This window comes from Perca fluviatilis, chromosome 4, assembly GCF_010015445.1.
Source record: "Perca fluviatilis chromosome 4, GENO_Pfluv_1.0, whole genome shotgun sequence".
Taxonomy (NCBI): Eukaryota; Metazoa; Chordata; class Actinopteri; order Perciformes; family Percidae; genus Perca; species Perca fluviatilis.
This window is the reverse complement of record NC_053115.1, coordinates 9,702,524-9,727,033: the sequence shown is the minus strand read 5'-3', so window position 1 is coordinate 9,727,033 and position 24,510 is coordinate 9,702,524. Positions and strand designations below refer to the sequence as shown.

The 24,510-nt window shown below is 42.2% G+C and overlaps 1 protein-coding gene across 1 annotated transcript in view; it reads right to left on the bottom strand.

Annotated features, from left to right (window-relative positions):
- The window catches only part of adamts9 (ADAM metallopeptidase with thrombospondin type 1 motif, 9), a 51,488-nt gene extending 27,465 nt beyond the window's left edge, over positions 1-24,023 (bottom strand). Inside the window, exons 1-25 of the mRNA XM_039797358.1 lie at positions 23,673-24,023; positions 22,968-23,362; positions 21,077-21,239; positions 18,710-19,047; positions 17,961-18,044; positions 17,730-17,854; positions 17,072-17,112; positions 16,841-16,946; positions 15,582-15,728; positions 14,709-14,850; positions 13,545-13,649; positions 12,233-12,378; positions 11,599-11,780; positions 11,318-11,454; positions 10,311-10,428; positions 10,021-10,116; positions 8,926-9,092; positions 8,578-8,707; positions 7,417-7,543; positions 7,100-7,310; positions 6,814-6,978; positions 5,866-6,027; positions 4,641-4,760; positions 2,361-2,468; positions 2,114-2,281 (exon numbers count right to left, since the gene is read on the bottom strand). Of these exons, the coding sequence (XP_039653292.1) occupies positions 2,114-2,281; positions 2,361-2,468; positions 4,641-4,760; positions 5,866-6,027; positions 6,814-6,978; positions 7,100-7,310; positions 7,417-7,543; positions 8,578-8,707; positions 8,926-9,092; positions 10,021-10,116; positions 10,311-10,428; positions 11,318-11,454; positions 11,599-11,780; positions 12,233-12,378; positions 13,545-13,649; positions 14,709-14,850; positions 15,582-15,728; positions 16,841-16,946; positions 17,072-17,112; positions 17,730-17,854; positions 17,961-18,044; positions 18,710-19,047; positions 21,077-21,239; positions 22,968-23,362; positions 23,673-23,769 (3,780 nt within the window). The 5' untranslated portion in view covers positions 23,770-24,023. The remainder of the gene's footprint in view (positions 1-2,113; positions 2,282-2,360; positions 2,469-4,640; positions 4,761-5,865; positions 6,028-6,813; positions 6,979-7,099; positions 7,311-7,416; positions 7,544-8,577; positions 8,708-8,925; positions 9,093-10,020; positions 10,117-10,310; positions 10,429-11,317; positions 11,455-11,598; positions 11,781-12,232; positions 12,379-13,544; positions 13,650-14,708; positions 14,851-15,581; positions 15,729-16,840; positions 16,947-17,071; positions 17,113-17,729; positions 17,855-17,960; positions 18,045-18,709; positions 19,048-21,076; positions 21,240-22,967; positions 23,363-23,672) is intronic.
- Positions 24,024-24,510: the final 487 nt, after the last annotated feature.

Genomic DNA, 24,510 nt, shown 5'->3' with positions numbered 1-24,510 from the left:
TGTCCAGTAAATATTGCCCTGCAAATGACCTACCATATTTTGCCGAACACCGAGGTCCTGTGATAATATTTGTCCCAAGTGAATCGACATGTCTGTGATTTGGCTTTGTAGTATATCATTTTTTCCTGTGCGCCTTTTTATCCCTCTCACGAGGATGGATAAGGAATTGCAAGAGGCTGCGGATGCACCCTTTCATCGCCTATTGTGCCTATGAGGCTTCATCCGAGGGCAGACGGTGATACTGTGTGGGTGTCGCCGCGGCGGGGATAGGGTATGCGCCTCTGATAACCTATACCGGGCCTGGCCCAAAAAGACACGGAACCCCGACTTAGGGTTGGGTATCATTTGGGTTTTTTCCAATACCAGTGTTAAAACGATACTTTTAAAACGGTGCCGGTGCCTAAACGGTGCCTGAACTGATACTTTAAAAAATAGGGTAAGAGGGAATCTGGTATTTTACAATAACTTTGAATGCACCACAAGGCTTACTAGTTTCAAGTGAACACACCGTCTGTGTTGTTTTTCCAACAACGGCAGCTGGACACTGCTTAACGTCCCGCTGTTGGAATCCTCTACAGTGAAATACAGACACCCTTTACACCATTTAGCTGTCAGCATTTTAACTGTGTTTAATCCAGCTGCTAGCTAACGGTAGGCTAATGTAAAAATGAGGCACTGAAATCTGAGTTGAGATTCATGCACAAGTGCCGTATTAACACCAGGTTTCGGTTCCCAACCCTAACCCCAACCCAAGTGCAGTGCGGCGGCCTCGCCCCGGCCGTCCTCCGCGCGCCTCTAGGTACCCAACTCTTGTGGTACAGATAAGTCAGTAAATTCTCAAAAACCCAGATGTGGGGGGGTCATTTCTAAACCACACAAGGTCCCCAAATGATACTAATCCTGTGTGAATAGGGCGTTAGTCTTGCCAGGGTGCAACACTAACTGAAAGCAAACTTAACTTGGTGTTGAGGATGCCGACCCAGCGTTCACTGCAGTTAAACATGGCATGTAGAAAATGGCCGCAGCTCTGGCACTGGCTGACAATGCAGTAAGGACCCAACTACACACATCTTTCTTTTTAGGAAAACAAGATCTTCTGACACCACTAATGGTGTCTCACTCAGCTCCACCCTTGCAGAGTCCACTTTCTGTCTTGCATATGGTGATCTACTAGACTTATGCAACAGCTGCCTACTCTAAAACCTCGCCTGGGATTATGCTGTCCAGAGGTTTATACTGCTCTGTCAAAATGTTATGGATTTCACATAATTTTAGATACTGTAAGAAGGTTTTTCATACAGTAAGTCAATGGCCTCTGAAATCTTTTTTCAGCCTAAGGATGAACTATTTCTTTGCCCTGGTAGTACAAATTTTTGTGTGTGTGTGTGTGTGTGTGTGTGTGTGTGTGTGTGTGTGTGTGTGTGTGTGTGTGTGTGTGTGTGTGTGTGTGTGTGTGTGTGTGTGTGTGTGTATGTGTGTGTGTATTGTGACCAGACCTCCAGTCTGTCTGTACTGCATAACCAGGACTCTGATGAGAAACATCTGTAAAGAAAAAACTGGAGCCCCTCACTGCAGCCCCTTGCATCTCCCAGCTCCAGACACTTTAGCCTCACTCCCATTCTCTCTCTCTAACACACACACACACACACACACACACACACACACACACACACACACACACACACACACACACAAACACACACACTTCTCTAGCCTTATTCCAGCCCTCCTCCAGGCCTGGATACACACTTGCCTTCCAGCTGCCACCCTGTCTACGCATCTTTGCACACAAACATCTACATAGCTTGCACACACAATAATTGTCAGTGTGGGTGAAAAATAATGTAGAGAATACCGTAATAAATGAACTTTGCAGGAAAAAAACATCTGGATGGCAATATTGAAGGCACACTGGTGGTATATAGGTTAATCAACAGTGCTGTCTGTCAGTATAATAAGATGCAGATCTGAGGGAAAATACTTTTTGATTCAACAGGAAAACTCAAAATTCCCAATTATTTGAATCTGGTGCAGCAACTTTAATTGTAATTTTGAAATAATGTATAACTGGATCAGATACAAATTAATAAAAGACGAAGGGTGGTTTTCTTACCACTGTCCATTCCAGCACTTTCCACTGTCCGCAGGCCACAACTGAGCACACTTCTCTGGCAAGGGGTTTTGGTAGATGGGCGCACGCTGACTCCTCTGCCACACCACCCTGATTGTCCCGGCAACTCACATAGCGCATACGCGTCCCTTTGCCACAGCTGGCACTACACTGTTGTGCAGAGGAGAAAGGTTAAGAAGCTGGAAAACAACAAAGACAAACGAACTGAAGATGTGACAGAACTACCAACCTGGGTCCAGGAACCAAACCGCCACTGGGTTTTGTGGCCCTGGTTGTAGGGGACTTTAGTCCCCGGGGGAACAGGGTGGCTGCTGGGACACTGGGCCAGTTCACAGTCCTGTTGAAGGGAGGACACATACACCCATTCATGCAGTGATTAACAAAATGAATATACTGTAACAACATCTGTCCCTGACCACAAAATACCATGAATATCAGAGATAGCTCATCTGGCATGGGACATTCATTAACAACTTAAACTATATTCCTTCAGCTCTATGTTTGAGAGTAGTTGTAATTCTCATCAACCCTTTCCCCCAACCTTACCAAAACAACATTAACAGGGTCCGCCCCGTCAGTTAAAACTATGGATTGTGGCAGTAAGCCACTCAGCATAAAGCCCTGATCCCTGTCATAACAGGTCATAGTGGAGTGGTATTCAGGGCTCCAATGCCCATGCTGGCGTGGTTGTAAACTCCACCCCTAATCCACCCCCTTGTCCCTCACCTTCCGCCCTTTCCTCTTCCCCCCCCACGCCCTCTGGTGCCCTCTGACCCCCAGTCTATAGGAATGAGGGCCTTAATCAGGTTGCATAGGCTCTGAGCAGGCTCCACATTCCACACTCCGCCTCCGGACGGAAGCAAATAGTCTTTATGGAACCCCGAAAGTAGCTCTACTTCCTGTCAGACCCACATTTTACATATATGAACGGATAAAATATGATTTTGTGATGACCATGTGAGTTTGTGTGTATGCTTATATATTACAGATTTAGGGCTTTTATAAATTATATAACAGGCCCAAGCAGTGTCCATAACTGTTCAGCCTTTATCTAATCTACGTGTGGAAGTATCGAGCAAAGCATCTCTTGTCTCCACCTCTTTACTCCTTGTACTCAGACCTCAATCTATCTATCTGTCCTTTTATCTAAGCCCTGCTTGGTGGCTTGTGGGACGAGCGGCTGGTGACCCACTTCATGGCTGGCTGGTTGGAATCACAACAAGGTGGGGCGACTGCTTTAGGGTCACTGGCTCTGTCGCCCCAGGCACCGGAATTAAGAGCCGCTGCGACTAGAGGGGGGCCTCATACTGAGTCTGCATGCTCAGCCCTCTGAAATGGGTTTACGCCCCACGCTGACCAAACAAAACTCTGATTCAGCTCATTATAGGTTTCTTTGGTGATTCTGTGTCTCTCTGTGTGTGTGGAACACTTAACAAACAGATGCACACGCAGATTTAGACAACAAAAACAATTGCACATTTAAACCTGTGGGAGTGAGGATATAGGAGCAAAATATTTAAAACTGTGGCATTACTTTTTAACTAACCTGCTTTATATATTAGCAATTAGTCATTTGAAGAACATTCATTAAATGTGGATTGTGATATTTCTGTAAATTATGATTTATTTAGGTCTGTAGTTAAGTGTCCAAGAACAGCTGTCAAGGGATGTTTTAAAGTGAAGGCATGGGTAAGATTCAAACTAAGAGCAAATACTTATAAGAAAGACATGTGCTCTGCCAGACTTTAGTGTATCGTACATAATAAAAATAAGAGTATAGAGCTCAACAGTGTGGTTCCGGAAGTAAAAATCCTATTGATTTTCTCCAGAAGGATTTAGATTATCAGCAATAATGTCTAAACCATCCGAGGTAGACTGACCACGAGCTACGCGGTTGTGAAACGGAAGTTTCTGCTCCTGTAGAAGCTAGAAGTCTGTATGAAATCAACCTTGTTTTAAGAAAAACATGTTTTATCTGCGATCTTATGGAGAAAAACTACAGTACCCACAATCCTAAGCGTAACAGCAACGTCTCTCATTGGTCCAACTCGCTGTTACCATAGAAATGTTTACCGTACCCACGAATCCAGAACCAGAGCCGTTAAAAAAGTGGGCGGTCACTGTTGAGCTCTATTCTAAAGAATAACACTGGTTATCTTAAAACATTTGGGCTTTCTATGCGGGGATAGAGAGGCCGGTATAACCTCCCCCTCTGTCTTTCTCTCTAGACCAGACTAGATCATACAACATAGCTTTATTGAGACCAGGTGGAAATTAAATGTGTGTTTGTCTGTGTGTGTGTTTTGAGTGTCATGTGCATAAGCATGGATGCATCCTTCTCTCCTCGCAGTATAAATCAGTTTGAGACTCAACCATGGAACAACTGTTGCTCTCACAGCAAGGACGAGATAAAAAAAAAGACCGTGGGCAGTTGAGAGAAGAAGAAAGAGAAAGATGTTAGAGAGGGAGAAAAAATGCAAGGAAAGAAGGAAGATAATGCCTTTCTTACCTGGGTGTCAGTGGGTCTGGTCGCAGCATTACATTCAGTGTCATCCATGACAGCACCATAAGAGCCAACTACACACTTCACGGCTCGCATCTGGTAGCCTGGCCCACACGAGGTAGTGCACTGGGTTCAAAAAAGAGAGGAAAAAAAGGAGTGGTGGGGGAACATTAGCAACAGTGAGACAAAGAGAAAACGGCGAAGGAGGCAAGGAAGGCAAGCAAAAAAACAACAACAGTTCATTTGAGCCAAAAAAGCAACTCCCTCTCACAAACAAATCAAAAAACTGTAAAACAGGCATAACAAATGAAAAAAAAGCTTATTTTACCCCACCACTCCCCTGACAAACAAGTTTCAAGCAGATAAGAGTCTTAAAGATCAAACACATGAGGAACCTTTGCTCATGTACATTGTACTTGTCTTTTTTCTACTGTAGCCAAGTCAGAGGGTACTACCCCACGCTCTCTTCTGCCTCGCTGCCTCCAATGAAACAGGGTCAAACTTGTGTGGCGGCAACTTCAACTAACATTTGACAACGCTTCATTAAACGACTTCAAATATACCTTAACATGCGCACATCCTCTGATGGGGGGCACAAAAATATCTCAAATTTTTGGGTGTTCAGTTCTCTGTGCACAGACACAAATGAGACACTAAACACACAGACACTATATACTGTATTCATAACCCTATATAATGCTTTTGTAGAAGAACACGCCTACCCACATCATCCATAGCTTTTGTATATTTATTTTGGCAGGATGTGCTCTGTGTCAGGCGAGAGAAAAGGGGACAGTGCTAAATAATGAGCTTAGCTTATCTGTGTCCTCCCCTTGGTTTGCATCTGGGCAGAATTCACCAGAGAAGAGAATTACAGAGAAACAGTTTTTTGTCAACGTCAGCCTCTGTGCTGCTTTCCATCAACTGTAGATGTTTATATTACATGAGAAAGCAGTGGCTGTTGATCAAGATATCTGGAATAGCCTCTGATATACGACTCATATCAAGCATGGCTGTATGATTATTTTCTTTCATGAGGTCAACGGGCCAAGAAAAGAACACCTGGTATAAGGCTAACAGTGCAATTTCCAATCATACACAAAACAGTTATCCGCTGTTTCGCCTGTTCTGGAATATAAATGAATTATTTAACATAATTTGTTTTTTTATCACAAATGATCAATTACTTTACAAGGTATAGTGTAGACTATTCACTATTGTTAACACTCACCTGTCCCCAGGGTCCGACCTGCCAAGAGGCACACTCCTGCTGTTGGCACATCTGCACCGACTCAGGTTTAGATGAGCCGCAAAAGCGGTCGTCTAAACGGTCCTCACCAAACTGACACCACATCTGACGGTGCTTATAGCCTTTCCCACACGTCACAAGACACTGAAAGGAAAATATTTCAGGTTTTAGAGACAGATATGAATACAGTACATTACATCAGCACTGGCCACTTTACTAGCCACTGAGCCTGCTGGAATTCCAGTTCATGACAGAGGGAGATCACTTAGTGTTGTGGAAAGCAGGATATGCAGATTAGGTTGGAAGGGACTAAAAGACAGGCCAGAGTATCTATTTATGTGTAAGTACAGTGCATGTTTATACAGTGCAGTGTAGGTGTTTGTATTTATCAGCACCACATGGGAGATCTGAAATATTCCTGGAATGCAGCCCAATGCTTTGCAAGCTCCTCGCTCTACAATGTGTAAACTGTACAGCAGTGAAGTACAATCTTACCCTGCAGTCAGCGATTTCCCAACACTCTAGTGGAAGGAGGGGAGTAACTCTCCCAAAGCTGAGAAATGCACAATCAACACTGGGATTTTACATCTGATCCAGATCACTGCTGGCTTAAAACTATAGTATTTACACCATTTCCCTTTGCATTGACTAAACCCAGCTTCATAAACACCAGGAAGTCTTCCTCACAGATAAATGCAAATGCACAAGCCTTATGTTACTGTATGCCTTAAAAGAAACTCACAAATGACAGAAGAAAAACATCTTAAGAGGAATAATGACTATATATATGGTTGGAAATGAAAGAAAGGAATATTTTAACGTAAGTGTATATACTATCACTGCCTCAATCTAATATACAGTATGTGACCAGAAAATATTGGACCGGTCTTCCTCTAATGGAAAAGAGAATACAATAAGAGCTGAACTGACCTCAGACCAGTCGCCAGTCTTCCATTGTGGACAGAGGAATTCATTACAGGGTTGGACGGTCATCTTGTCCCTTTGACTGCATTTGCTCTCATCGCCGCCAGCATCGGCTGCCTTTCGACACACTGCCCCTCGACGGCGGGTGCCCCCACCACAGCTCTTGGTGCACTGTAGTACAAACGTTTGAACATCAGCTAGTGTAAACACATATACACAACCTGTGATAAACTTTGACAAACATCTGGGTTATGCTCACACACAAACCCCACACTTCCTACAACAATCTCACCTCTGACCAAGGGGAGTACTCCCAGCCACCCGGATTACAGTCTCCATGGCAACCTTCCTTGTCATCGGGTTTGCGCTGACCGCTACAATAGCGGTCATCAACCTTCTGGGTTTTACCATCTGTACGGCTGATTTTGGCACAGTATATTTCCAGGGTACGATATCCCAGGCCGCACTGAGCTGTGCACTCACTCTTACGAGCCACATGCCACCTGCATCAAGGGTGACAGAGAAAATCCTGGTCAGTATTTTTGAAGTGAAGAAAGAATTATTGATTGGTTCAAATAGCTACTAAAGGCTGGTTGAACTAAGACGAACCTGAGTTCACATTCAGTGTTACAGTCTTCAGTGATGACAGCAGGTCTAGCTGTACCGTGACACCTCTGGTCTGACACCACGACTCTGTCTGACTCTCTGCTACAGAGAATCTTCCGTTTGCGCTCTCCTATGAAGACATAATGACACAAGTTTGGACAGCAGGTAAATAAAAAAAAAGTCAAAAGTTTCTCTTAGAATTCTGAAGCACCATTTACCAAACAAACACTGAAATACTGAGCGCAAAACAGCAATTTGTTGCTACCTCCACCGTTACGGATATTAAAGAAAATGTGTTGTGTATTGTAGACACAATGAAATGTGCAAAAATTCATGACTAGAGTTGCAGTCTAGGGTTTTATAACTTCATCCTCAAATGGAACTCCATTACCTTCCACTGCCTGTCTGACCTCAAGTTCTGTAAGATCCTGCAAGTAGTTGCCACGCAACAGCTTGCTCAAGTACAATATAGATCATCATAGGAACGCAACGACTACCAGCAGCAATGCGTGTGTGCTTCACCTTGGCTCTTGTGTTGACATCCCTGCACTGAATCACAGTGCACCAACTCTACAGGGGAGAGAGATTTAAACCTCATGTGGCTGCAGGAAATAGATTTTCTATCAGTACCTCTTGTTACAAAGTTTTGCACCTCAGTGCTATGAGAGCTTTGTGTGCCCCCAGAGTGCCAGAAAAGCCGAATAAATCAGAAAATCAAAAGGTGCTGAGGGCATTACATGTTAGCTGTTTATCCTGCTGTGTGAACTCATTGGTTTCTCTTTGGAATTCACTGTTGGTTGTTCAAGCAGAGCAGTGTCAAAAAGTGGAGAAAGAAGTTCTCAGACAAAGTGTTTGAGTCATAACACATAACAGGTTTTCGAGTTTACCTGCGATCCGCCTCTGCACGCCTACAAACTCCGACATATCCTGGGTCAGGTCAAAGAAGGAAATCTGACACAGCATACTATGAGGTCGAACTTTAATCACTTGTTCCAAACCTATATGTCTAGCATGAAGCTGTCAAGTTTAGCCAGACAATCTTCTCTTTCCTGCAGTTCCCACGTCTCCTCTCTCCGTTCCATCTCATCTTTATTCTCACCACACCATTTATCATTGACCCCTCCCATCACCTCACTGTGCTAACCCCTTGTGCCTCCCACTCACCTTGGCACAGGCGGCTGCACTCCTGCCAGGGCCCATAGGCATCCCAGAGGAACTGCTGAGGTTTGTCTTCTATGGGGATGTTAAAGGAGTACCTGACATCTGGGTTGTAAAGGTTCCCCACAGACAGCACCTGGGGAAAACGCAGGTAATGTGATATGCATTATTTTACAGTAGGATTATGAGTTTCTAACATCATGGATAGTCCACATCTTCCAAAGTAAAAGTAAAACCTTTTGAAGGTCAAGCCTGTAGAAGTATTTAAGTTTCACTCGTGCCACTGCTTCTAAATCAGTCTACCTCTGCATCTCCTCCGTGGCAAACTAAGCCATCGTGATAAGGAGAACTTACCTGGACAATGATCTCCTCCTCGATGCGGTCAGTACAGTTGATCCTCTCAATGACATGGTCAGAGCCACTGTACTCGATGACGGCATTTCCTACTTTGATTTCCCTTTTGAACATGCTGACCACAAACTCTCCATTAAGCAGGAACTCTCCACGGCTATTTGATATGGCTGCAGAGAGAGAAAAAACACTTACTGTGCTTGATCCCACTGAGACAGAGAGACAGAATGAGCAGTATTCAATGTGAAATGTTTCGTGAAAATTACCGTTCCTATGACACTAACAAGCTAAAGTAAACCAAACAATAGCTTCTTTTTGCGTGTGTCAGGGTAGCTTGCCAACATTGTGGCTAACATTTTCATTTACAGTCAGGCACACGCAGTAGGCAGCAGTAAAGTCTTATCGGGGTAAAATAATTCTCCGTTTCTGCAGAAGTCCCATCCAGGGGCATCCTGTTCTGTTCAACAACCAGTCTGCTGCACTGCACTCATTCAGCCTAATGCGATTATGGAGCTAATTTCCTGCCTTTACTTTCCTCGCCATTTCACACATTACACTAATATGACCGTGGAGAGCGGCCCTCATTCTGGCAAAATCGTCTCCACTTTGGGCACCTAATAACTGTGCTCATACACAAATACATTTAACCTTGATGGAATGGTAGCCAGAGGGCTATCTGAGCTCAAGTATTAGCACGCTCGTGCCAACAAGACATGTACACTAATAGCTGACAAAGCAGCCCTATCCAGACAGACATGCCTATGGTACAGAAAAACACACATTTACAGCACCAAAGAAAATACACACATGCACACACACACAAGATACAAGTGCTTATAAACCAACTGGAATGGTACCCAGAGGCTTAATTCTGGCTCATTAACACGCTAAATGCCAACTCCTTGGGTTTGCATTACATGACTTTACACTACAGCTGAACACAACTCATTCACATAGATAGGCAGGCAGAGACAACACATGCAGGCTTTCAACAGCACATTGCTTTAGAAATGACTGGACATAGTATTTATGGAAATGTGGAAATACAATGAAAATATTAACAGTAGTTTCTTTTAAACAAAATGTTGGATGTCTTACAGAGGTAGTTGTCATCCTCCGGTTTCCCTGAGTAGCTGTGTTGCCGCACATCTACATTTGTAGCACCACTGGGTATTCGCACTACTTCATTATAGCCTGCAAACAGCATGAGTAGTGTGTTCAGATCATTAGTTCACTCTAGGTCTGTGCCTATGCTAACAAGTGAGTCACACTTTCAGGGCTATTTATTCTGACAACTAAGCACATGTAAAAATGTGTTAAAGCAATACGTCTTACACTTGCTGAAAGTGAAATGATAGTGTAATTTAAAAATAAAAGCTATAGCTCACCATAGTGGACGATGTTGAAGGTGCCTGCCACAGTTTTGCAGGAAGAGTTGTCACCTCCGCACACACCACACTTGTCCCTCCTGGCTTTAGAGTTCAAGACATGGTCACAGCCCGCTTGCTGCTCAGTAAAGAGGTAGAAGGGAGGGATTTAAAATACGAAATAAGAAAATGCCAGGAGTAAATAGTAGTAGTAGGAAAGGGACAAAAAAGAGGGAAAGAGAAGTTTGAAAAGCAAGAGAGAAGATCAGATGGGGGACAAATGGGGATAAAGAGGAGAAGGATGTGCAGACAACATTATATGACAATGTACAGGGAAGTCGGACAGATTTTTCAACAAAATAAAGACTTTCTTCAGCTAACACAGTTGCTTAGAAAAAGTTTGACACTGCAATATCAACATGTCAGATAAATAGCCTTCCATTATTTCTTGATTAAATATTGATAATGAAAGAAAAAAATCAAACCCACTGACCCTACAAATAGTTACATATGAAGTTCTTTAGTTATAGCCATATCGCTGACACCCATCTGAAATTAATTTAGGTGACACACTAGAAATGGCATGAGCTCTGCTTGTAATTGGTTTTAGCAAGACAACTATTTGATTTTCTATAAAGAATGAAGAGCTTAACTCTACTGCCACAGCATGGATCAAAATCCACTTGCCAAGGCAAGGAAGGCAACTTACTGAACCACAATCTAAACAAAACACTGTGTGTGGTTTAGAGTGTACACAGAGTAACCCGCTGCTTCTTTCAAGAAGCATATTGATGTTTATGGTGTGTTAGTAATCAAGCTTTAAAACTAAATCTGTCACAGGTTTGAGGCAATAAGCCCAGTCAGGTCTGGCAAAGGATTGAAATGCTTTTTTTTTATTTCTTTTTTTATACATTTGCTGTGACGACATAGAAAGGATGATTATATCCACCCCACACAATAACTATACAAGAATGGTCACCGCTAGTTACGATAACAAGATTAAAGTTAATTAGAGTTAAAAACCTCACCCTGCACAGGCCCTGGACACAGATGTCGTTGGTATCGGGTCCACACGGCGTGCCATCAATGACCCTGTCCCTGAGCTGATAGTAGGCCGTGCTGCCTGCCACCCTGCAGAACAGCTTACACCTGTCCTTCATCAGGACTAACAAATGAAGCAAGACAGAGATGAACACTTAATACCAATAGATGTCAAAGTCAAACTTATATTATGTCTATTATGCACAAGTAAACCAGGGTTGACAAAAGGAGAGAGCAGGATGCCAGTGATTGAAAAAAGGATTCTCACTTCCGCTGTATTTGGGCACCCAGCGAACATTAGGAGGTAGACCGTTGATGTTGAAGTGCCGGCCATCGAAAGCTGCACATTGCTCCTCCCTGAAATCCTTCTTCTGCTTGGAGCAGGGCTCAGAATTACAGGAACGAAACTTCATTCGGCGGCCCACACAGTACATTCCTCCATTCCTTGGCCTGAAAGCAAGATTGAGGAAGTGAATAGACCAATCATTGTAACGATCTAATAACTATTTTAAGTAGATGTTTTAGAAAGCATCTTCCACCTTTTCCCTTCATTCAAACATTCATCTTTCTGCCCATTTTCCTTTCCACCCTATTGCTCACCGTCACACACCTAGAGTATTCCATTTGCATTGTGTTCAGGTTCAAACTCTTTCTCATCATGCCAAATTCTTTTCTATCTGTCTAATAAACTAGGATGAAAGGCAACATTTAAGGAGCCTCAAGTGGTTCTTTATTTACCAGGAAAAAAGCCTTTAAGATCTGCCATCAGAGGGCCTGTCTTGATGAACACTAACTATGGAAAGAATTCAAGGAGGCTTGATCTATGGAACATTGACTTCAGCAGCTAAGATGGAGACAAGGTCCACTGGACATGCATGACTACAAAGAGAGGGACTGCTCACACAGGTCGGTTGCATTCGCGCACAGCGATCTTGATGCCCCCGCCACATGTCCGCGAACAGGTACCAAAAGGGCTCCAAACTCCCCATGCCCCCTCCACAGGTGTGGCGTCATGCTCTTTGGTTATACACAGGCCGTGTTTGCAGTGCTACAATAAGAGAGAGAAGCATAAAAAAAAGAAGTCAGATGAACGAAGAGAGCAAGATGGAGAAAAAGTCAAAAAGAGAGAGGATGTGGCCGGGTTAGCTCAGTTGGTAGAGCAGGTGCACACATATAGAGGTTTATTCCTCGACGCAGCAGCCGCAGGTTCGACTCGGGCCTGCAGCCATTTGCCGCATGTCATTCCCCCTCTCTCTCCCCTTTCATATCTTCATCTGTCCTGTGGAAATAAAGGCCTTAAATGCCCCAAAAAATTATCTTAAAAAAAAAATAAAGAGAGAGGATAAGAGTCAGCACATTACATCCTATTCATGGAACTGGCAACACATCTATCTGCTCTCCCGTGCTTTGATGCTAATCTGGGAGAAATTATACTGTGAAGCAAATGGAAAAAATAGGAACTGAAAAAGACATTTCACATGAAAATGTCACACGCATTGTCAATAAATACATCTTGGCTCATAACAGACGGATAATCTTACACTGTTCAACAAACAGACTCCATCTTAAGTGTTTAGTCTGGTGTACTGCATGGCATGGGATGAGAGGCTGGTGTAAACATGAAAAGGTTTCAACGTGTGTGTGTGTGTGTGTGTGTGTGTGTGTGTGTGTGTGTGTGTGTGTGTCTGTCTTTAGACTTGTCGCTTTCATGTTCTCTCAGTCTTATAGTGGCAGGAAGCGAGGGGTTAGTGAGAAAGTCCTAATTAAAAGCTACACTAAGAATATCGACCTCCATCATTTACAGCTTTACACCACCTACTTACATGCCAGCCACGTTCAATTACTGAAGTTGACATATGTGTCAATGGCAAGTTGATTTTTTTTTTCAAGTGTTTGGAATCTTGTATTCTTTTGTCATTTTGAATTAAAACCCCTACGAGCAATTTTTGGTTCATGAGTCACTAGAAAAGCTTTAAGATCAAAACAAGGAAATACGATGAGGATTGTCAGATCATCAGCACAAAACCATGTGAGTATTACTGTATATCATAATGAATGAAAATGTGGCAAGCCCATTGAGTGTTAAAAACACTTGACGCAATTTTTACCTTTACACGTTCACCTCAAACTTTTGCATAAATAAAACTGTTTCATTTCTTGCTCCTGAGACTTTGTTTTTATTATCAAACTAATAATGGTCCACATGACACTTACCTTTCCAAGAGAGCAGTCAGTGCCGTCTGCCCACGGCATGTGCTGGGTCCTGCAGCCCCGCTGAGCGCCCTCTGGACTGGTGCACCACAGCCTCCGACACTGGGTCTGAGAAACAAACAAACACACACACACACACACACACACACACACACATACACACACAGAAATAGTTAGACAATCAGAAAGACGGGGCACATAAATATCTTGTTAATAACCTCACTGTAGACAACTTGGTTAATACATAGACTCCATATGGCAGACATCCAATTTATAGCACATTATAAAACATTATGCCAGAATGTGACTCCATACAGTGAGTTTGCTGTTTCAGCCATCTCATTTGCCAGGTCTTTCTCAGCCAGTGGCTTACAAGACCTTTCTGTCTAGCCAGATAGCATGAGCCAAAAAAACGTTTCCACAGTGCTTTAGGGTGTCAAACCTACTTTTGAGACAAATATATCTGTATATTATGGTTTGAAGTGATGATTCTCGCCCGATTCCACCTTTTTTCATATTCATGTTTTAAGGAGTTATTAACAGAATGTATTAGGGGTGGGGGAAAAAATCGATACAGCATCGTATCGCAATATTTTCCGTGGCAATACTGTATCGATACACAGACGCCAAGTATCGATCTATCATTATATATATGTGTTGGTCAGTTTGTCTGCTTGACGATCCCATTTTGCAGCAATAAAAGTGAAGCGAGATGAACAAACGGAGAAATGTATCTTTTTAGATAAAACAGATGTTGACAAAGTTTCCTTTTGGGGACGTAATTTGAAGAAAAAAAAAGCAAAAAAAAATTTGAAGTAATAAATTGCAATATATCGCAGAATATTGCAATATCTTTAAAATCGCAATAATATTGTATCGTGACATAAGTATCGTGATGATATCGTATCGTGAGGCCTCTGGTGATTCCCACCCCTAGAATGTATGTAGGTGCTGACATCATCACTTCTTATACATGCATTACATTAGATTTTGTTTGCTTGTATCTCAGAAAGAACTATTAGTATGTTGTTAAATACAGCGAGTGACTTTAAAGGCTTCAAATGCAGCTGAGAACCTCTGCAGCACATGATCATAACACAGGAGGCTTCCCTCAGAGACCCACATGTGCATCATGACAGTTTAGATTTGCACCACAACTCCACTTACCATATAAGGGCACACCTGCGTTCCCTGCCCAAATATCAATTCACACTGTTTATTGACATTGTATATCCGTCCAGGCAGCTGCTGCGAGAGACTGTATGGCCTAGAAACGGGCTCGTCGAGCAAGCACTCACCATATCCTGTGCTATTAAGAAATACAAATAAAATGACTTAAAGAAAAAAGGGGAAAAAAAAACAAGAGACACAAACAAACAGAAAACACACTCAGTACAGCTGGAGATGTCATTTTTCTGTACATATATACAACCCCTACAGTATCTTGACAGGTTTCTGTTTATATTCAATCAGCTACATGTAGTTAGCGGGGGGGGGATCTCAAGAGTTAGGGATGCAGGGAGAACTTTAGATAGTTGGGGGTAAGGAAAGGGATTTTGGATAGATGCCAAATGCTATACCATTTACTCTCTACTACAGTAGTAGTTCCCTTTGTTTTCTCAGTGGGTTGAGGAGCCTTAGGAAAATGAAGAGTCTAGAGGCTGCAACAGCCCTGAGAAATGATGACAGTTTATTTAGCATTTAAGCCTAAAAATGTGTCTGTTTCTGCCAAAAGTGGGGACAAAATGCACTCTGTGTGTGTGTGTTTGTATGTTTAAGGAAACATATTTGTGAAAGCTATGTGATAGTTATAAATACAGTTTTAATCTTAATCTTTAAAGGATATTTGGCCAGAGCTTTAAACTGAAAATAAATTTTAAAAATAGTTCAAATGTACAGTGATTTTTACTTTACTATATACCATTTGATTTCATGCTGTTTGAGTTGTTCAAAAACTTTTCAACAGAAACAGAACATTATCTACATGATCTTATCCCCATGCATGTTTGGAATAATCTTGAAGAAAAGAGTATGACATACTCAAGGAACTCTGTGATGTACTTCCTGCTACACTTGGACCACATCCAAGGGTTTGTGTTGTAGTTAAGTGTGGGAGCCATCACATGTTGCTGAATCTTAACTCCATCCTCCTTACATTTGTTACTGTCGTCATGAGGCATGTTGAACCTAGCAGAGAGATAACAGAAAAGCAATTTTCAGGTATCATAAAATATAGGACATTACCAAGAGAAATGTTTTCCTTTTTCGAGTAATAATTCTGTGTTATATCTCGCAGATGCATGTCTCTGTAAGACCACTGCTTGGCTGAGATAAATGTAACAAAAGCCAGTATGATGGTGATGCATGTCTCTATATTGCTTCTGACTGGGACAATAACGTTTTAAGTGTTTCACAATTTTTTTTTGTGTGTGTCATTTGTTTGTGCACATTTTAAATCTAAACATTGATTGTATATCTCCACTGTCACTGTGATATTGGCTTTGGAAAACCCATTCAAGGTTGCAGCTGGAAATATTTATTTATTTATTTCCTGCTTGTGGGGAGTTTGGAATGAAACCAGCACAATATTAAATGATATGAACACTGGGCAAAAGACATAGCAGAAAGCAATTAATGTGAAAATCAGAGCCCAAAAGAAGCAATTAAGCTCCTGCATGGTGAATACACAGATCCTGGTTGGTGGTGGACAGGTACAGCACCACACTGCCCGCAGCCTTCCCCCTGAGCTACTCAGCTCCCCACCTGACAGGTACCATATAACACTGAGCTCTGGGGCTAAGCAGTCGTCAAGCATGCTGTCACCGCTTGATGCGGATAAACATGGAATTGAACAATCACACCTTTTGTTTAGTGGTTAGAAGGAGCATTTGTTAGAGATGATGAGGGCTGTTAAGGTCTGTAACAGTCTCCACTGTAGAAGGCTAACCTCCTCCCCCCCCAGCTCTGGCTGACTCGGGACATTGGAAAATGCAGTGTGCTGAAGGGCAGGTTTTACTTAAATTCTGAGAATCCAATTTACAGACTCTTTTCTCTTTTCTCTCAAAATGAAAGGCAGGCAAAATTAGGAGATATGATCAGAAACACACCGAAAACAAAAAGGAATGTACAGCTGTTGTATTGTCCACGTATGCAAGATCCCTTGATCCCCATCTGCTGGTAAGGCATGCGTTGATTCCTAGAAATACTTTTAAAGCTCCACCAGTGTCTCACTGAAGCAACTTACTTGAGGTGATAACAGTACTTGAGGTAAACAATCAGTGGAAACATGCTGTGCTTACACATGGCCAAGTTCATGGGCGATGGTGAATGCGGTGCTGAGACCATTGTCCTCGCTGATGCTGCAACTCCTGTATGGATCACACACCGTCCCCAACTCTGCAAGTCCTTAAATACATAAAAAAAAAACTTCAGTTTTCCTAATTTTCCATCATGATCATACCACCATCAACACATGAAGTAGAGTATATATTAGTTTATGGTTGTAAGTCTATAAAAAGAAATCTGCTTACCTAAGGTGTCACACTTATCCCGTGCTCTGCAGATGTCCTGCCTGTGGTGAAGACACAGATAATGGGTCATAGTCAATGGCACTGTAGAAAAGAAGAACACTTTCCCAACCTTCAGGGGATCCTCCTTATTTAGATAAACAGAAGTTCCATTCATCAGGCATCTGGACCCCATTTGAGCTATGTCTTTGATGCAGCTGGTTCTCCAATAATGTATACTCATTACAATGTGATTTGGTTCATGGGATATTTACCTAAAACTTGTTCAAAGTATATAATTAAGCTTAGCGTTAGTTCACTGATCCCTGCTACACTGACGCTGCTTCACTCACTCACTGCTGCTGGCAACGCTTTGCCTCCACCACCCCAGCCTCCGCCTTTCTACTTCAGAGTCCTAACATGACTCAAAGTTTAAAATGGTTTTCAACGTCTTTCTTTTGGATCACTCTTTTATACCCAGGGGGGTTTCTGCATAGCGCTCCCTGGTTCAGCTTAGCATGCTGCTTGGCTGGTCCAGGGAGCATTATCAAGAGCGGAGCCATCGGCGCCAAGCATAACTGTATTTCCTTTTGTTGCAATAAATGGTTACATCTATGACGAGAGTGTTCCTGACTGAACTGTACGCAGCAAAGAATTTGATAACGTGATAAATTTCTTGCACCTGGTGATTAGGATGGCAGTGTCGTGATGGGAATGGTGGTTATCATCCAGAATGTTCTGGCTCTGCTGCCAAATGCAGAAGTTCTTTAAAGTGGTCTGTGCATTAAATGAAATGACGGGACCATCCTGAGAACAAACATAAAGAAATAATCAAAGGTATAATTTATTGATTAGTATGTACACCACATACATGTTGTAAATATTGAGATTAAAACACATTTAGCAATCTTACCAGCTCGTTGTTTATTATGACTAACTTTACAATCACAATGTTAATCAGGTTGCCAATGCTAGGGTCCTTGTAGATAGAAGATACCTGAATAAAGGAAACAAAACATGAGCTCAATCAAGACAAGACTAGTTTTAATATTAGAACCAATATGTTACAATATCTTCATTCACTTAAACCAATTGAAATGTGACACAGTATATTTACTGGTAACTGTAATGTAACATGGACTGCCTTCCTGCAGTTTCAAGCAACTACCAGGAATTTGGTTGATTGGAAGATCAAGTGGCCTGAGCCCCTGTTGAGAAAGTACTGTAAGCTTTGCCAAGAACAGAATATAGGTCATCTCAGACTCCCCCGGAGGACTGTCGGCCCCAGACACCTGTGGAAGCTAGTATTTGAAGTGGCCAAGAGTATGCAGTCTATGTGACATACCTGAGCTTATTTTTAACATTCATCAAAGCAGGCAGGCTCTACCTCAAGTTGCCCTCTCGTCCCCCTGGCCGTTTGAAAGTGGTGTTTACCCCTGCCCTAGGCTGCCCTTTTCCTTTCCATGGCCCTCCTCCAAAGGCCACCTGACTGACTTGCAGCACAGGTACATATACATTTAGTGAACAAATATGCACACATGTAGCTACTTTCTGGCCATATACATGCATAGTATACAGACACATTAACACACTTCCATCTCCCAGCCAACTGCCTCCACCAACCAAACATTCTCTACAAGCAGCCATGAAGATAGAACTTACTATGGACATTAATGTGAGTATGTAGTGCTGTAGGTTGCTGCCGTGATGTTCCACCATTTTGCTGTCGGCCACCAGCATGACTTCAACAAAGCGCGGGTAGGAGAGGAAGCGCTTTGATCTCCTGTGAGGTCCTGAGTCACCGCTGCTATCATTTGATGGTCTAGCAGTAGCACTGCCGCTCTCCGATCTGAGCAAAGCATCGCTGGCAAGGCCAGCACTCAGTGACCCCAAGTCATTAAATATACCAGCGCTGACCACAGGGGCTGCATTGGATATGGTGGTCAGCCCAGCCACTGGCCTTCTCTTAAGCTTGTGTCTCTTATGTCTGTGTTTGTGTCCTGGAGAGAGACGTCAGAAGGAATTAAGCATGAGTAAATATACAAAGATGGAGGGATGATGGGAAATACATTCAGTCAGAAAAACAGACAAGGTATGAATCAAATGATTGTTTGTCGTGTCAATGTGTTTACAATTAAGCTAAAGTGGTGGTTTATGCATTTAAAGGTGGAGATAAATGAGGTAAGTTTGCTGTCTGGAAGTGGGTATTGTTAAAATATGTTGCTGCCTCTTTCTCTCTTTTGTTTATTGTTGCTCAAAGAGTGGGTTGACAAATGAACGCTGCCTGGAATGCCTTTTTCTCTCTCTCTCCCTTCTTTTTCAGAAGAGAGAAGAGAGGAGGGCAAAGAGTTCAGACTAGGTAAACCTGGCACCCAGCCATAAAATGATGGAGCACAAACTGCAGTGCACACACCAAAAAAAGGCAGTTCCACAACTGGGCAGAAAAACCTCTTACACTGAGGGGAATTAATTCTGATTTTAATCATGACATAGCACCAAAATTGCTGAATGCCAGTCTTGTTTTCTCATGTCAAGCAGATAAATCTTACTGGACCACCAGCCATACATCCCCACCTAAATAACAATGAGCTGGACTACATCATATTAGTGGATCTGCTTTCAGTATACATGATTTATAATCAAAAAAGAACAATTTGCTCTACTTCAAACCTTGGAACTTTGTACAAGGATAAAATGGCTCTTTGTCAAATGTATTTTCCTTCAGGCTATGATATCACACACATACGCACATATTACAAGTACAAGAGCACACACACACACACACACACACACACACACACACACACACACACACACAAATCACACACACACACTTACACAAACATTTATATGCACAGTGAAACCAAACATCTGCAAAGGATGTCCAGCAAACAAAGAGAAAATATTTCCAGATTTATTTTCTTAGTTTTGATTATTTGACAGTTTCAAGTGGCATGACTTTTCTACTATACAAATTTACACTGCTTGTTCACGGCAGTGGGTCGACCCAACTTTCTTATCAAAGAAGAGGAGGAAGTACAAGAGTCAACAGGAAGTTCAGCCAGTAAACTGAGATGGAAAGATACAAGATACAAGCTTCCAAATGATTTTTCCTGTGTGAGAGTTGGAAAGCTTCCTTTACTACTGTACTGCACTCTAGGCGCTGCATGGTGCAGGCTATAACATAATATGTCAGCCAAGATAGATTCACACTATATGTTTACTTTAATTCCATCATTTGTAGGCTATTCATGAAAAAAAAATCTAAATTAAATAGTGCCATTTCATTACCATATCACAACAGATAGCAAAGAACTGAATAGTTAAAAAGTACACTATTTCATCAGTTTTCCAGAACTTTTCCTTTCCTCATTATTATTATTTTCTAGGACTTTACAGTAAAGTATCCAGCTCCGCAGAGCAATTTTCTTCTTTTAAATATTTGCCTTTCGAAATATACCTCAATAACCAGACAAAATTAAAAGTTGTCCTTGTTTTAGTACCATGCTACAATTATTGTAATAGCTCAATAAGCTCAGTTACTAGTACAAAATTGGCTCCTGTTACAACTGATATGACTATGAATAAAATGATGAGACTTTGGGGGTATCGCAGTGATTACGCCTCGCTTATTCTGTGGGATAGAATTTAAAGGTCACATAATGCATGCATATACAGACACGCAAATGGCAAATTCTTCTACTCACAATCAACAAGTATCCCATGAAAACACATGAACCAATTGCATACACAATTCTAGCTAACCAGTGCGCTGGTTAGCTAGAAATGGGACACTAGGTGCAGGTTGACTTGAACAGATGTTTAAGTCAGCTGATTGGCCACCTCAGTGGTAAGGTCTAAATCAACACTGGTTGCACGTACAGTAGCTGTGCATGTGCGTATTTGCAAGCATATGTGTAGAGGCATTAAGGTTGCATCTATGTATTTTTGTGTCATCTATATGCATGTTTAATTTGTGACAACCTTCTGTGTAAATTGCATGCATACCCATCATGTAATAGACCATACCTGAAGTGTCACAAGATGAGTTCTCCCCAGATGTCTGTTTCTTTGGTGAACTCTTCCTGTATACAATATGAGGTTTTGTGTGTTCCTCTTCATAGTGTTCTCCTTGATAGCTGTGTAGGGGCTCCACAAAATACTCCCCTTCTGGAGACCTAAAAGTGCCAAACTGGATGGCAGAAAAAATGCATACCAGTTAGTCTCCATCCATCTATTTTCAGTAAATTCTTAATCTTTTACAGCAACAACATATACAAACATGGGGAGAAGTACTTGCTAAATCTACACAGACAGGACCAAGGGGAATATATAGTTCAAAGATATTTTTGCAAATCAGTGAGCCGCCATACCACTCTAATGCAATGTATATTTTAATTAATAACAAAATATTTATAGCAAGCAACAGTGCAATGGGGCTCATTTACTAGTTATTAGAGAAATAAGCAATGCAGAGACCCAAGGGCTTTTATAAAAAGGTGAAATAAGTGAATTTGCATGCATGTAAGAATGGTCCCAAAACCATAAGAAAAGCATAATAATGAGACCTGTGATGCCTATCAGGAAAATAGTGAGACTGTATGTTCTTGGCAAGCTTGCTGAGAGCCTTGTTATTTGTATTTCACATGGCACGTTTAGTGTGACTGGCAAACTTGGAGGTCTATGATGTTTCAGATAAGGTACATGCCAACCCAAGCACATTTCGCTTGTTGCACGTTGGCTGGGGGGGAATCATCATGGTAGCCCTGGGGACTGATACAAGTTTTGCACAATTACGTTTGGCATGAGTCATTTTTGTAATCCCTGATAATATGAAAAAAAGTATCATTCTCCTGCATGTGCAAAAATGTGCAGCATGGTGGATTGTTCTTCAGCAAGGGGGCACAAGAAGACACTTTATTTCTTCCTTATTCCCTTGAGCAAGACACTATTCTCATTAAGTTGTACTTTGATTGACCTGGGGAGAGAATCTCCCTACAAGTTTCCCTGCAAGAAAACCAGTATCACATTATTTTAGGCTGTACAGAAATTGTGGCCATCAGCAGTATTGCCTGCTTTAGAACAAATGTGCCCTCAGAGGTCTTAAATAAATAGTAATATATGCTCCATAAATGTCAGCTCTACCCCTAAAGCTCTCTGTAGAACAGAGCATTCAGAGCATTTTAATTTGATTTGTCATTTGGGGAAAAAAACGACGTCTTACTCATATCGGTCACCTCACTGTGGCTTTTATGTATAAAACCAGTCCACTTTTGCTCCACTCCAAAACATATTCCTGGGAGAGGGATCAATGTGTGATGACGTAGGTACCACCCGTACTCCCGCTGTACTATCGTGCGTAAAGACGTCACCGAAAACCGGGAGACGAGAGAGAGGCATGTAAGTAAGATTTAGAGTATTGTTCATTAAACTTGACTATTGCCCATGGACTTGGGACTCTCTCAAGTCAGCACAGTTGTTCGCTATTTTGAGAGTAAATGGTCTCTGGAAGCACCCCACAACAGGATACTACTACAAATAAAAGCTTTAACAAGTCATGCAGTCTTAAAGTAATTACAAAAATAATAATCTAAATCAGCTTTACTTCATTGTGACTTACATATTTTACAACTTTTTAGTATTTACTGGATTATGCCGTTTTTCATTCTTTCCTTAATACAAACATGTTTAGAAGTATAACTCATGCATGCTTTCGTTTGATATTTGCACGATAAATACAAAAGGCAGGTTGCGCACAAAGTTTGCAATGACAATGTGTTTACAAAATGTTTTTGTTTTTTTTGGTTTACAAGTCCTGTATACAGCAATAATGGCCCCTAAATACCCATGGTGGAAAAGTAAAACAACCGGTTGTAAAGTCATCACATGCACGACGAGTGTAACCGTGCGTAAAACTCACCAGTCCGGAGCACAAACTGATGACCGCGGCGTGTTCTGCTTGTGCATTTACAAGTCCTTTATAGAAGCAGTGCCTTAACTCCGTGTCCTCCTCCTCCACATCCCCATCTGTTGCAAAATCCGTTATGTTATCTCCTTGGGGCACTCCAAGTACTGTCACAGTGTAGAGAGGTGCGAGAAATCCCGAATCCAGCGTGAGGTTGAGGTGATAATGCTGTCCGAAAGCAGATATCCTGTAGTGGATATTTGGCGAGGCCCAGTGATCCGTAGTATTGTCGGTGCTCTCGTCCAAACTTCGTCTTTTCCTCTTGAAGTGCACACTGGTTGGAAACTTGTCACCGGCTTCATTCACTCGCACCGGTGTTACAATCTCATAAGCGCCGATCTCCTCTTTTACTGGGGAATAAGGGCAGAAGAATATGCAATTAAGGATTAAGTAGCAGTGCAATAGCATTAGTACAAATCGAAGAGCCCAGATGTGTTAATCGATTGATTACGATTTACATATCAAAGTCATTTCTTGACAAAGCTGTTGTTTAACAGCATTGCAAGTAAATGATAATCAGTCAGTGAACTTTAGGTATCTAGTAAGCGCTGCAAGTCATGTGCTTGGCTGAATTCAAAACTCATTCATTCTCTGCCCTCAGTGTTAGAAAATAACTCCACAAGGGAAAACGCAGGGGGTTGTCAGAGCGGCATACTTTACCTATGCTTGAATTCAAAAGCAATTTCCCCGTAGATGCGACTACATACAAGAAATCAGGGAATAGTAGGAACCCCAAGCCCCAGAAGAGCACATGCATGATTGTCCACGTTCAGAGGAGAGCGGCAGCCTGTATTCCTGTAGTAATGTTGTATTCCTCCGGTCACTCCGGGCTTTCCGCCTCCGGTCCGCCTGCCACATCCAATTTTATTATCCTCGACTCTTGAGTAGATGGTTTCTGGTCGGTGAAGTACACTGCTGGGACGTGAGCGCTTCGCGGATTCCCTGGCGAACATGCATACTGCAGATGGGTGGGCTGCTCAAAGAGTCAACTGCGATGGGCTCCGCTGCAAGCCTGTGCACCAGCTTTCTACCCAGCTAGGGGCGGGATCAGCCAGGCAAGGTACACTGGTGCTAGTGAAGCCACTCCCGTGTCCACTTTGGATGATGTGATATGACTAGTGTCTGGGTTGTTTACAAGTCGTTTTGGGCAGTTGTATACAATTCTAATAAGTTAACACCAGGATCCATACTCACAGTGACTATAAAGTCTCTCAAATAACTGACTTCATGAAGTAGGTTGTATATATTTATGGTGTGATTCAATTATAAATGTGCACTGTCATACAATTACTGTAATACTAAAAATAATTGCTATAGCTTTGGGCAGGTTTTAGAGGGGTGGGTAGTGGCAGTGTGCAGAGCACATCGGTGACTATGACAGTGAGGTGGGGCCCATATAATAAATGCCTGCCCTGAGGCCACAAGCAAGATAATCTGGGCATGGCTGTATACTTAGAAGTTCATGGGATCACAGAGCGACAAAATGTAAACTGGCAAG